The sequence below is a fragment of the Lates calcarifer genome, linkage group LG21 (genome assembly GCF_001640805.2).
Source record: "Lates calcarifer isolate ASB-BC8 linkage group LG21, TLL_Latcal_v3, whole genome shotgun sequence".
NCBI classification, from domain to species: domain Eukaryota; kingdom Metazoa; phylum Chordata; class Actinopteri; family Centropomidae; genus Lates; species Lates calcarifer.
This window is the reverse complement of record NC_066853.1, coordinates 27,711,242-27,724,496: the sequence shown is the minus strand read 5'-3', so window position 1 is coordinate 27,724,496 and position 13,255 is coordinate 27,711,242. Positions and strand designations below refer to the sequence as shown.

Sequence of the window (13,255 nt, the reverse complement as noted above, 5' to 3'; positions counted from 1 at the left end):
TTTTCCTTATCAATTTTAGCATAAGGCTGCAACATAACAGAATGAGAGCAAACTGAAAGGGTATGAATACAAATGCACTATAGCCTGGGTGTGTCCTTTCAACTTACATACTACATAAATCACACAAATAAAGGGGAAAAAAGTAGACAAACTAAGACTATGCAACTTTTGAAAAGTTTAAAGCTCCCTTTCTGGGTTTTTCCACGAGAATCTTTGTTAGATTACTATCACATGTAAGTGGTTTTAAATTAGAAAAACAAAAACAAATAAACTCACCAATCTCGCCAGGAGATATCTTTGTTATTTCCTGTTCATAAGCTTGCTCTCACTCAGCTGGTCTAAAAAAATGACTTGGGAATTGCCATTTTTTGGCCACAGAGGTCACTGTTTGGCAAAAGTTACAGTCTTGTAATAAACTTTAGCACAAAGCTTTTGTGCTCCACTCACACTGAAATTGAGGGGAACACAGTCTTTGTATATTGACCTGTTTGACATGCATTTGCTTGATGTGCATCATGAAAAATATGTTCAGCTGGTAATGACAGCTGTATTATTATTTTACTTTAAAAAGATGATGCGTGTGCAGTAGTAGTATTCATTAGTATTCATTTTCTGCCATGTCAATGTCCACCTGATGCATGTAAGTCTGATATTCACTCTCCTCTTAACTCTGGTTTAAGCTCCACCAACTCCAGAGAAAAATAGGCAGGTAGTGTAGTGAGTTTCTTAAGGGTTTTTTTTCTTTTTCCTGCTGCTGTTGGAACCAAGATTGATGAGTGGAGTTTGCAGTCTTGGAAACAATGAGCTCTATGATGGTAAAATGTTTTGTGGGGTTGAGGGGAACTGCAGAGTTGGTGATCTGTGTGTCTTTGAGTGGTCCCTTTCACATTGTGCATCGTGATATGACCCATTGTTAAACTAAAAACAATGATAAAGGTAGTTTCATTATGGTGGTTGGGTTTATTGTTCCATGAGAATCCTATTTATTCATCTCAAGATCTGTGCCACATTTTCCCCTCAACAATGCCCAAACCTCTGGACTACTACCATAATATGGTAAGTGGACTAGATCCCATGACTATGCACTATGCACCTTAGAGGACTGACTGAGCTACTATCAGGTGTCTAATACTTGTATTACATATATGCAGCAGAAAAAAGCTGGCTTTTTTCAAATCTTAATGGGATTTTCGTTGGCCTTGCTTAATTATTATTGGTGGTTGAATATTTGCATTTGCATGTGTAATCATTGCATGTCCTGATTCTTGAAATTTGCATAATGGTCTTTTGCTATCCATCTGAAGTCACTTAGAGGCAAGAGAGCAAATGGCTCACTGATCTCTGCCATTTTGCAGCATAATTTTCCCATTACTGTTGATGGCTTTGGTCAGCATCCATTGTAATAGGCCATCTGATTAGTGATTTAAATGTTTAGTGGTACATGGAGAAATAGATCCAGTTAATAGGCCACCTCTGAAGCCTAAGGTTTCAGCTGGCTTCATTAACAAATGGCTTGTTGGCTTGTTGGGGGTGGGGGTGCATTAAATCATTCAGGACAATAACACTATAGCTTTTTTTTATGACCATTTGTCATAGGTGGGTGATTTTACAATTGCACAACAATGTTAGAATGTTGTTTTAAATAATGATTCTCTGGTCAAAATTACAGCAGTATTTGTTTATTGCTAGTAAATTACATAAAGTTCTTTTTGTTCTGAAGAACAATTAGACCTCTAAATCTACAGATTTTTTCTTCTTTCATTCACTCAAATGCAAATCTGCATTATGTGCATTAGATGTTATATAGCACTGCGGACCACACATACCATGGTGAACTTCACAGTATTAAAACAATACTGAAGAACAGTCAACACTTGATATGCAATCTCTATAGCTCCATATGCAGCTATTACTGTCTGGTGTCCATTTCAGTAATTCTGTATGTGTGCATGAACACAAGGTTACTCTAAGGAATCAGAATATTCAGGAAATCCATCTGAGTGAATGAAAATACCAGAAACAGCACAGCTTTTTATCAAGCAAATGTGCAATAATTTGGGTGAATGTGTGAAATTTATAGTCAAAATCATCTTTTCCCCTTTTAATCCCCTCTCTAGATTACAGAATCCAGGCTTCCCCTGTATATGATTTTGGAAGGAATAGTTTGACATTTTGGGAAATGTCTATTTTCTTTCTTGCCTAAGGTTAAATAAGAAGATTTATACAACTCCCCATGCTATCTGTATGATAACCATGAAGCTAGAACCACCTGGTGCTTATCTTAGCTTAGTGTAAAGTCTGCTTCTTCTGTCCAGAAGTGTCAAAATGTTCCCTGGCATAGTTTCAGCCCCTAATTCTGTAAAACAAACAAACAAACAAAACACTTGTCATTTTAGCAAAATTTAAAATTTCAAAAGTCAATATTCCTTTGAGATATCAGATTCATGCATAAAGGAAGTTACCTGGTTAAATAATTGCATTTCCTGATGTCACACAGCTGATTACACCATGTGGAATTGGCAACACAAACTAGCAACATGAATTAAAACAGTAGATAAAACGTGCAATTAACAACATAGAGCTAAATTACCATGACAGTCTCAAATCATATACATGTACAATTAGATAAGATATCTTGATGACAAGTTAATGCTCCAGTACCATCTCTACAAAGCTGATTTGGTCTTTGCCTGGAAGCGTCTGATTCGGAAAGGTGAAAGGTCATAGGAAGGCACTTGTCCCAGGCTGAGTTCACACAGAAGCTTGCCAATGATTGGTCCAAACTTGAAGCCATGACCTGGAGAAGAGAAGTCATTACAGTGGACAAACTAGATGGTCATCAAACCATGTCAGATGAATCAATGTCCTAATATACGAAAGTCCCTGCCCTGCCCCGTGTAGTTATCCTATAAATAGTCTGCATCTCTGGGCTTTTGTCTGAGTCAGGCAATGGGCTCAAGCCCCACATAAATGAATACATAAAAGAAGAGCAAAGCTGTTGTGATGCCTGTCACTGAGGATCTATTCATTTTAGTGAACCTGGACCAAAAGCTAAATAAGGCAGATTTGTCCTTTCTCTGCATAATGGTTTCATGTAGTCAGGCCCAGCATCTATTTTCAAAATGCAGCAGCCTGACTTTCCTTGTTGCTAAGGTCTGAGAGGCAAATTGTGAATGTCAACAGGGCTTGAGGAATGCAGCTCATTGCCATCTGACAAAGGTCTTGGAGCTCCCCTGGATTCTGCCTGGCTTTGAAGTCATAAAAGCTTGGCTCTGACAGTTTGGCCACATGAATTTTCATCTTACCACAGACAGAGAATGGAAAACCTCAATAGATGGCCAAACCCACAGGGTGACTTTGTAGCCATGGCAACCCCCAAGCACTTGCTTTAAAGCACTTGTGTTGGGCTTTGATGACGTAGTGAAGGAGGGGGAGGAAGGCAACACACTTTTTTCTGTATTATGGATAAACCCTGTGAACTTCTCCAATATGGCTCAGAGCTTCTGTATTGCTGCTCCAGAGAAGCTGGAGACTGAGCATGTACAATACAGACATAATAAATATAATTAACACTGCTAACATGGGCAGGTAATCCACAACATAAACATATAAAGTGTTATATTTATCAGGAGAAGTTTTTATTGCCATACAAACAATAACACCAGTGAAATGCAGACCACCACTTTGGCCCGAATATTTCAACTTTTGGATGGACACCTATCCACCAACTTTGGTGATCTTTTTAGTTTTGATTAAGTTAATTCAATTAACATCTCAATTTTTCAAATACTTTTGCCTAAGTTCTTAGAAAACTATTGATATTTCTATCAGCTCAGCTGTACTTTGTGCTTAATATAAACTAGTATAGTAAACACAGTAAACATACCTGAGAGAGCAGTATGTAATATGTTATTCTCGTGAGAATGTTAGCATGCTGACATTGGCAATTAGCTCAAAATGCTGCTGTGCCTATGCAAAAACCTCATTGAGATGTTAGTGTTACTGTGGACTAGCCTTGTGCTGTTGTTTCTCAATGCGAATTATTCATTCTCAATGCTCCCCACCACTCCCACTGACAAATGGACAAAGCACTTCACTCACTAACCACTTGATTCTACTGGAAAAACATACAAACAAAAAAACATAATCTCAGTATCAATTTTACAAAAAAAATCACAAGGTACCCTCAAGAACCCAACACTCTCCACTACATCCTGGAAAATCAATTACAATATTTATTCAAATGGTCCCAAAAGCACAAATACAATAGCCGAGGGCTAGGGTTAGAGCAAAACTAGTGTACAACTACCCTAGTCAGACACCTTCCCTTTTTACCACTATCAATCAGGAAATGTAAGAATAACACAATTTTCTCAGCTCTGACAGGCTGGTGTAAAATCACAAAATCATTACTAACACTATGTAGATACACTCCAGCTTGGCACAATCTGGACTTCTAGCTGCAAACACCCCACTGTACTTTCATTCAATACTCTAATTCAGAATTCAGGGTTGGAAGAGACCAGTTCCTCCATTACCAACAACTTAATCAAATCAAAAATTTACATAACCAATAACACACCATAACCTTTTCAGTTAAGTGACAAGATTAAGAAAATCACAAACTCAAAAAAATCATCTAAAAACCTTATAAATTCCTGTGCAGATACCTCAATTACACTCAACTACCAAGTTGGAAAATGTTTGTCTCTCCCAACCCTGACCTCTGTATACAAATCAATAAAGACATTTTCCCTATGATTCCTAACACAAATTTTCAACTTATACAATATAAAACTATCCAAGAAGTCCACATTAACTCAAGTGAAGTATTTAAAATATGACAAGCTGACACATACACGCTGCACTTTGGGTAGCACAGACACTAATTTTCATGCCATCTGGACCTGACAACCAATTCACTACCTTTTGCTTACAATAACTGAGAAACATTGTTAACATAGATAATCCCATTATCCCCATCTCTGTGCCTACTTGGTGATATTCTATAGTTCCCCTTCCACTGAAATAACTCATTACTCATCTCTCTAACTATTGGCTAGAAAATAATCTTTCAAAACTGGAGATCTAGAAAAACTCACTGTGAACTTACTAACAGAACACAATAATAAAAATAATAAAATAAATAAAATAGCACCTCAGTGAACAAACAATATATCAGTCTCAAATGAAATCTGAAATACATTCTTAATGGTTATAAACATTGATGGTATTTGTGCTGGTGGATGATCTGAATTTATCAAGACAATAGATAAACATATAGAAGTAAATGAAAATAGCAGCAGATTTGGAAATAATTCTAAAAGAAGAATAATAATATATCTCTCATTCTAGCCTGTTTCAGATAAGGTTCTGATTCTCTCTGCAACTGATGTTATCCACAGCTCTTGACATATTCTCCTCTGCTCTTCTTGGGTAAGGAGGAACTAGTGATGCAGATTCATTTGGCTGCTGCTGCTGCTGTTGTTGCTGTTTGTGGTCTGGCAGTCATCAGGACACGTGTGTACAAAGTACTTTGTCTTGATGAGATTTTGATATTTTCATTTTGATATCAACATATTCTACTTGACAAAACACAGACATGTGAATTGTTTTCTTGTGACTATCTTTATGGCATTTTGCCTTAATAAATGATTGTAAAGATATACAAAGATACACACTAACCCAGACACTTCAAAAGCTATTGCCATTGAGGTCATTGCCAAAAGTGCAAATGTCTCTTTCAACAGGAGACTTTCTGCATCAACACCCTCAGGGCGCCCTATCCAGGCTTTAATGAAGAAATTGACTTTTCCCCCTCCTGTAACTTTTACTTGTCACGTGAGAGAGCATCTATTAGTGTCCTTCTGTACAGTGTTGTATTGGACATACTGTGTTGTCATACTGTTGATACAAGTGTTGATGAGAAATATATTGTTCTGTATTGTCACAATGTACTTTGAAGATAGTACTCTGTTCAGTATTGCTGCTATAGCTATACTATCCAGTAATTATGTTTTTAACCAATCTAATTTGGTGTGTCTATTTTGTTTCTTTCTTTCTGAGCATAGTGTACTATTATTGTACCTTTCTCTTGATACAGATGGATATTAGTTTTTGAGCTTTTATGTCTAGATTTTTAACAAGTACTACTGATTTAGACAATCAAGTTCTATTGGATCCCTCTTGACAGTCAGGGGTGGTGCTTTGAGCACTGGATCTTCCCTCTTGTGCATGTGCAGGTCGAGTATTTAATACCAACATCATCACTCATGACCCCTATTGACCTGACAGAAGTTATATCACCCGGTGTCATCAGAGAATCTGTCCCTTTTAAACTTCTCACTTTGCAGGTTCACTACTGTGGTAGCTATATTTAGCAGATTTTTCGAAGTTGTTGAATTGAGTTTGTCGCTGGTAGCCTCGTAACCACACTGTGGAACGCCCACCCTCCAAGAGGCTGTGACAACCTCTTCTGCCAAGTGAATTTTGAGCTTGTTTAAGATGTTTTGTTGGCAAGGGCTGTGTTTTCACTGCTGCTCCCAGTGTAGAGTTTAATATAATAGTGTCTGTATTCAAGTTAACTTTCACGGCGAGGACAGTCACACACTCACTGTCGCCTCCAGCTCTTCAGAAGCTGTAGTATTTCTGCATTGTTTTGATTGGCTGTTGTACTTTGCCCAGTCGAACCTTATTAGTTATCATGGCAGTCTTTGCTAATTGTTTATCCCCTGTTGGTGATGGTAGTGTTTTGTTCTTTGCTCCCAACACATGCTAGTGTTTACTTTGTGCCTTCAGTTAGCAACAGTGTTGTCACCTGTGCTAACGTACCAAGTATTAAATCACCCCTTGTTGGTGTTGGTGTTTCTGCTTCCCAATATGTTTTGTGGCATAATTCCTTCCTGCTTACAGTAAGTGACAGTGCTCTTGCTGGACCTAACATATATAACATTAACCCTTGCTGGCAAAGGTGGTGTTTTTTTGACTGTTGACTCATAACTCTTTTACCATCACGCAGGGGTTTTTTGTTATGTTCTGCTCATCAAATTCCCTTTTGACTGCCAACCAACTTCCTTGAAAAGTAAGCTGGACAGTCCTTGGTTTTTATTTTTAAAGAAGATTTGCCTTTTGGAGTGGCCCAATCAGATCCCAGGCCTTGACCCTATAGAAATGCTGGGGGATGACCTCAAGAGAGCTGTTCACACTAGACACTTAAGAATATGGCTGAACTGATGCAGTTGTTATAGGTGGAATGGTCCAAAATTACTCCTGGACATTAGGCAGACATGATCAAGATGACCAAGGTCTGGCTTTATTACCTATCACTGGTTAATCATTCCAAGCCAGGTTTGCAGGTCCATACGCGGTATTGAAACTGCTATCAATGTACAATACAATGTATGCATGCCTCAGAAGCAGAGAGCACCAGTAGATTAGGCTCATCTTGTGTGTAAGTAATGGTCTCAGCTTGTAGTGGACTATCTGGTGAGAATGATTTGTCTAATCATGATTCAGCATTGTTAAACATGATTCATCATAAAAGTATCTCAGCATCTGAATGGTATTTGGCATCATTTGTCCAAACCACAGCAAATAGAGTTGACCAAATAAAGCCTATTAAATAGTGATTATATCAAGTCAATCCAGAGAAGTGTAAGGTTCTGGATTTGGATTTGGAAAACGATTATAGACATTATCATCTAGCTGGGCTTTGCCTTGTTTGCTTGTGTCAAAATCAGATAACAGCATTTTTGGTTCTGATTTTAGGTTTACTCAATAACATGACTAAATCTGACTCATATCCTCTGCCTCACATTAATGACTGTGACAATCAGGCTGAAGGTGCTAAATTTATCAGCAAGTTTGAAAGGTTACTGGCAGGTTGTCACAACACTGACTGCCCCAGGGCCTCTGCCAGGACTTGTGTTGTGGCATTGTTGTTGTGTGTCTGTGTTTAACTGTCACAGGTTCCTGGTTGGGTGCAGTTGGAGGCTATTAGGTAAGTGAAGACAGCTGGCCACTGTCTCCCAATAGTTTATCAAAGACCTGCCTGGTACCCAGGAAGCTCCCTCTTCCCTTGCAGCACTTTGTGTTATGTTGAAGTTTTGATTTTGTGTACAGTTAATTCAGGATTGCCTCTGTTAGCATGGCAATAGCTCCATTTGCAAACCTTATCTAACTGACATCTTTGTTATCTTTGTTAAATAAAATTCCTTTGTTTTAGTTAATCCCTCCTGTGTTTCCCTTATTTTCTATGGTCTCAGAGCCAGGTTGTAAGACACTATTCATGAGCAGAGTTTTATGTTCCATCTTAACTCACATGGTTTGTTACAGATGATCCTTTCCATAGATTGTCTTTCATTTGGTATTATTTGTTTTATGTTGTACCTGAGAATCCTGCTCCAATCACAATGTTACTGTAGGAGGGGTGGTGATCCAGCACAAAATGACGGTCAGGTGTTAGCTGTAAAAAAACAACACAAAACATGAAGAGCCAGCAAAGTCCAAAATTAAAATGATCAAATTGACTAAGCAGTCAGTTTTAGAACATGTAAGTTTGAAAAGTATAAAGGTTAGGTTTACAACTACAGCTGAGTTGGGATCTCTCTTGGGACTCTTTGAGTTGATGCTCTTGTTCAGTAATAGCTATGTAGCTTGTGCATATTTATTTAAGAGTGCTGCAGCCCTCTCTCTCCTGCCCCTTCATTCCACTATATGGAGACATGAATAGTGAACTGAGTGATTGCAGACTGTCCTTGGAACCATTTGACAAGGATACATACTCTCTCCCATACGGCCATGTGACCTTTGGAGCTGTATCTGTCAATGTGTCCTTGTTGAAAACGTATTTAACTAAGTCCATGTTACAATACATAATGTCCTCTGACAGAATACAAAATTTTACTAGAACTGCAGAGACACATATAATTTAACTCTCTGTTCTCTTACTGGTGTTATCAGTTACTGGTGATGAAACACCACACTTGCAAGACTGACTGTCATTGACTGTTAGGATTTTCAGTGGCATTGGACAAGGTCACAGAAATTCTGTTTTCCTACAGCTTCAGTATGTGATCATGGTAAAAGCAGCCAACTGTGTTGCTGGAGGGTAGAACAGCTGTACAATCTGACTCCCCTGCAATGAGCATGCATGCACACACACACGCGCACACACACACACACACACAAACATTCAGTTCTGCATATTCTAAAGAGAATCTAAAACCTAAGAATGGCATTGGAGAGTAATACCAGCCAGTAAGTTACATACAGACAGCCAGTATTTTTTACAGTTCATACAAAGAGTTTAACTGCCCATTGCTAAACTTTATCTGTGTTGTTGATGATGCAGTCCCATTACTGGCTGCTTCAAGCAAGACACTAGGGCCAAAAGTCTAGAGCTCTGCAAATAAGCTACTAGCTATTGTTAGTCTTAGCAGAGGTGGAGCTGAAACTGCAAGAAATGGAAAAAGGAATGTTATTTTAATATTTCATGTTCTAGCAGGAGGAAAAAGGGGGGTGAAAGGAAACAGGAAATGACATGCTGAAAAGGTACAAGGAGGAGTCACACCTGGGAGCTGATTAGGGAGGGAAGTTCAAACAAAGGAGTGAGACTGGAAGGAGGTTTGAGACTGGAGGAGTAAGAGAAAAAAGGAAATGGAGAGAAAACAAAAAAAGAACTAGTATCTTGGATAAAATATGGATTTGCATGGTCTTTTACTGAGGAGTTTGAGATGGAATGTTGAACTTGTGGAACTAAGACTGTAGGAGGAGAAAAGGGAACCCTTGAGCAACCGGACCTGTCCTGCTCGGTTTCCTAAGGCTTTTCTCTCCAGGTCAGAGGACCCTTTCATCATCCACACCCCAGAAAAGTCCCTTCATCACCCAAACTCTCCTGGCTTCTCCCATGCTCACCTGAATGCATTTCTGCTCTCCTCTCCCTCTCTCTACCCAGAAACATACACCCTGAACTGAACTGAACAGAACTGGACTGAGTTGATTCACTTTCCCATATTCATCCATTCACCCTCCTTAAGATACTGTACACCCCAAATGGACTCACACACACTCTAATCTGCATCCATACCCCCACTGGTTACAGAACTATAAAATGAGACTGACTAATGAGATTTTGATTTGTGAGATTTGATTTTTCTTTCTTTTTCTATCTTTCTGGAGGTTGAAATTGTGATTTTCATCATTGATGTGAAATAATATAAGATACATATCGCACCTTTATTGGTTGGTTTTTCTCCTGTTCCTTTGTAGCTAGGACGCAAGCCCTCTCTGATTTAAAGTTATTAACAAAAATAAATTTGACGGGTATAGGTGGATAAGTTTGTACCTGGCCTGTCTGGCGCCCAACCACCTTATTAATTTCTGTTAAGAGAGGCGCCTACGTTACAATGTGGAAATTCAGCATAACAGATAAGGGTTAAGGGGCCACCAAAAATATAAAAAATCCTCAATGGACCATGAATACCCAGTCTCATTAGTTTTTTGTAATTTTTATATCTACTGGTCTATTTGAGAGAGGGGCTGGGAAGAACAGTCACATGTAAACATGTAAGCTACTCAGTGTACAACTATCAAAGAGCCAACTGTATAAATGATGAGAAGTGATTGATAAGTTTGTAGCTAAAGGTAGAAGATGAGTTAAGTGATGAGCTGCTCTCCTTACGTCCATGTCCAGTTCAACTATCTGAGTGACTATGCAGAAAGTTTCAAGAGGTATTTTCAGGAAAAATTGAAAGTCATCACTGTCTGAAAAAATAGATTTGAGAGTAAGTAAATGTGGATTTGAATTTTGCCGATTTTGAATTTTTTTTTTTTTGTCCTTTCATCATCTGCTCTACTACCAACCCTGCTATCTGTCCTCCTCTGCTCTCTGTAGATCAACCACTGACCAACTTCAGCCTCTTAACAACTCAATTTCATTTTCATTAAAGCCTGTTTATGATCAATTTCAGAAATTCTGGTAACTTCTCTAAAAGACTCCCTGGACTTAAAGTTTATGCTGTCACTCAATTCAATATAAACTGCTTTGAGTCAGGCCAGGATTCTCTAATTCATATAGTTAGTACTCATATTTATGTCTTTTTCTATCTTTTCAATAACTTATGCTGCTGCAACAATGTAAATTGTCCCCATTGTGGGACTAATAAAGGATTATCTTATCTTATCTTATCTTATCTTATCTTATCTTATGTTAGTATTAAGTATCCTTCTTTCTTGCCTTCTCATTGGCAACTTTTTATTTGGACAACCATACAGATGTTGGATCACCACAGCAACTCAACATGGCACAGGCTACTGAGAAAGCAAATTTTAACAGATTAAAAATCCTCATTATATTACATACTTCAGCCAGGCTCTCCCAGCTGTTTTGACAGGGGTCCTACCTACAGATGTGGTGGCAAATACTAGTATGGAAACGTGATACATATGTTTAAAAATGTACATGTATGTTTTTAGTTGGGACTCTCTCTAACCTGCAAACAGAATTCAGGGTGTTACTGATGCCAAAATACTTGCCCCCAAATATGTACAGTTGTTCTTTGAGCATCACCATCCTATGACTGAACCTCACTGGCTCTGGCATTTCTCCCAACCTTCTCCACTCTATAGCCTTTTTAAATCCCTGTATGCTTCTCTGGTGATGCTGCATCTACATCATTCATTCACACAGAATTTTAAACATAAAAATTTGTTAAGTACTCATAGGTCAGACCACACCCATCTTTAGAGTTTGCCCCTATTTTGATCTCAACTACTCACCAATAACAAAATCTGTCCATAGACAGGCATATTAACACATGCAAAAGTAATCAAAGGTAGGTGGTAGTTTCTGCTACAGTAGGTATCTCCAGGATCACATTTTGCATGATCTCACACACACATGCTGGCATGCATGCACGCATGCACACACACGCATGCACCCAGACTCACAAGCTGTTGCAGCTGGTAATAGGTGTTGCCTGGCTGATTTGTTTAATTTTCTGATATTTCTTGATGACTCACAGATAACACTGATTTTTTTGCCTTGAGGCTCATCTCAGCACTTTGTTGGATCAGAATGACCATTCTAAACACTGTAGCATGAAGTGTTGATACTTACTGTGTACATGCAACTCTCCACCACTGCAGGTTCAGGGAGCAGGCCTGGTAAACAGCGGGAAATGTAGCGCTGGAGGATGTCAATATCAGATCTGTCTGTCTGCTTGTCTCTCTGGTCTGGGTCTGTCTTGCTGCCCATATGGTAGCATATCTATACACAGGATTACATCATTAATAATGTTTCTATATCAACCACTAAAAGCTTGGCAAACATGTAGAAATGAATAGCAGCAGCAGGTCAACTTCATTCACAGTATAACACCATCCAGCTCTTTCTGTATGTGTTGATATTTGTAGAAATTCTTTTATGTTTTTGCCAGCATAAATTCTGCATTTATTAATTTTGTATTCAGTAATCCCAGATCTTTGTGTAATTAGCCTCTAAACATCTGTGCAATAATAGAAAGCAGAGAAGACTAACACCTCGGTTGGAAATACTGAAAGTTTAGTTTTTATGTCTAATATCTGTTTGCCATTCCTCTTGCAAGTCATTCTATAATGACTCATTGGCCACATGTGCAGGAAGTAGGTTTTAAACTTGCTCTGTGTCATTTAAAAAAAAAGTTCATTTAGTCTGATAAACAATCGGTGATCCAAAAACAATTTAACTGACACATGCTTTAATACAATGATTAAATCTATGATCAATGTTTCTATTGCTGTTAAGGTTTTGTTTATATCAGTCCTATTAAACACAGTAATCAAAATACCAAATGAGCATTAAATGAACATTAAAACCAGCCACTACTTTTGTTGTTTGTGTTATGTATATATGTGTGTGCATGCGTACATGTATGTAGTAATTTTGTCTATTGTTGGTAGAACACAAGAACACATGCTGCTACATTGTGTGACAGGTATAACTGACCAAGAGATTTCTTAGACACACCAAACAGGATAAATTAAAATAGTGTAACATGTAAACTTTCTGTTGTGTTTTTTGAGTTAATGACTGAGTTAGGGAGGGCAAGTGTTATTTAATTAAACAAAAATAGCTGACAGATAAATAGATGAGCTTTAAGGATGTTGCATTTTCCACACAGTTCACTGAAACTACAAAAGATTTTACCTTTACATTTTAAATGTAGAGTGCGGAGTGTGGGAGTGGGAGTGGGAGGGGGTACAGTCCATTTAAAGT

General features: G+C 38.2%; 1 protein-coding gene across 2 annotated transcripts in view; it reads right to left on the bottom strand.

Annotated features, from left to right (window-relative positions):
• Window positions 1-1,657: 1,657 nt before the first annotated feature.
• pipox (pipecolic acid oxidase) overlaps window positions 1,658-13,255 on the bottom strand; it is a 32,579-nt gene continuing 20,981 nt past the window's right edge. The window contains exons 6-10 of one of the 2 annotated variants that reach the window (XR_007808961.1): window positions 12,119-12,268; window positions 8,389-8,464; window positions 2,662-2,797; window positions 2,463-2,529; window positions 1,658-2,356 (exon numbers count right to left, since the gene is read on the bottom strand). Coding sequence is in view for 1 of the 2 variants with exons in the window: in XM_018700913.2 (XP_018556429.1) it covers window positions 2,667-2,797; window positions 8,389-8,464; window positions 12,119-12,268 (357 nt within the window). In the remaining variant the exon portion in view is untranslated. The remainder of the gene's footprint in view (window positions 2,357-2,462; window positions 2,530-2,661; window positions 2,798-8,388; window positions 8,465-12,118; window positions 12,269-13,255) is intronic. The other variant, XM_018700913.2, reaches the window with a different exon arrangement.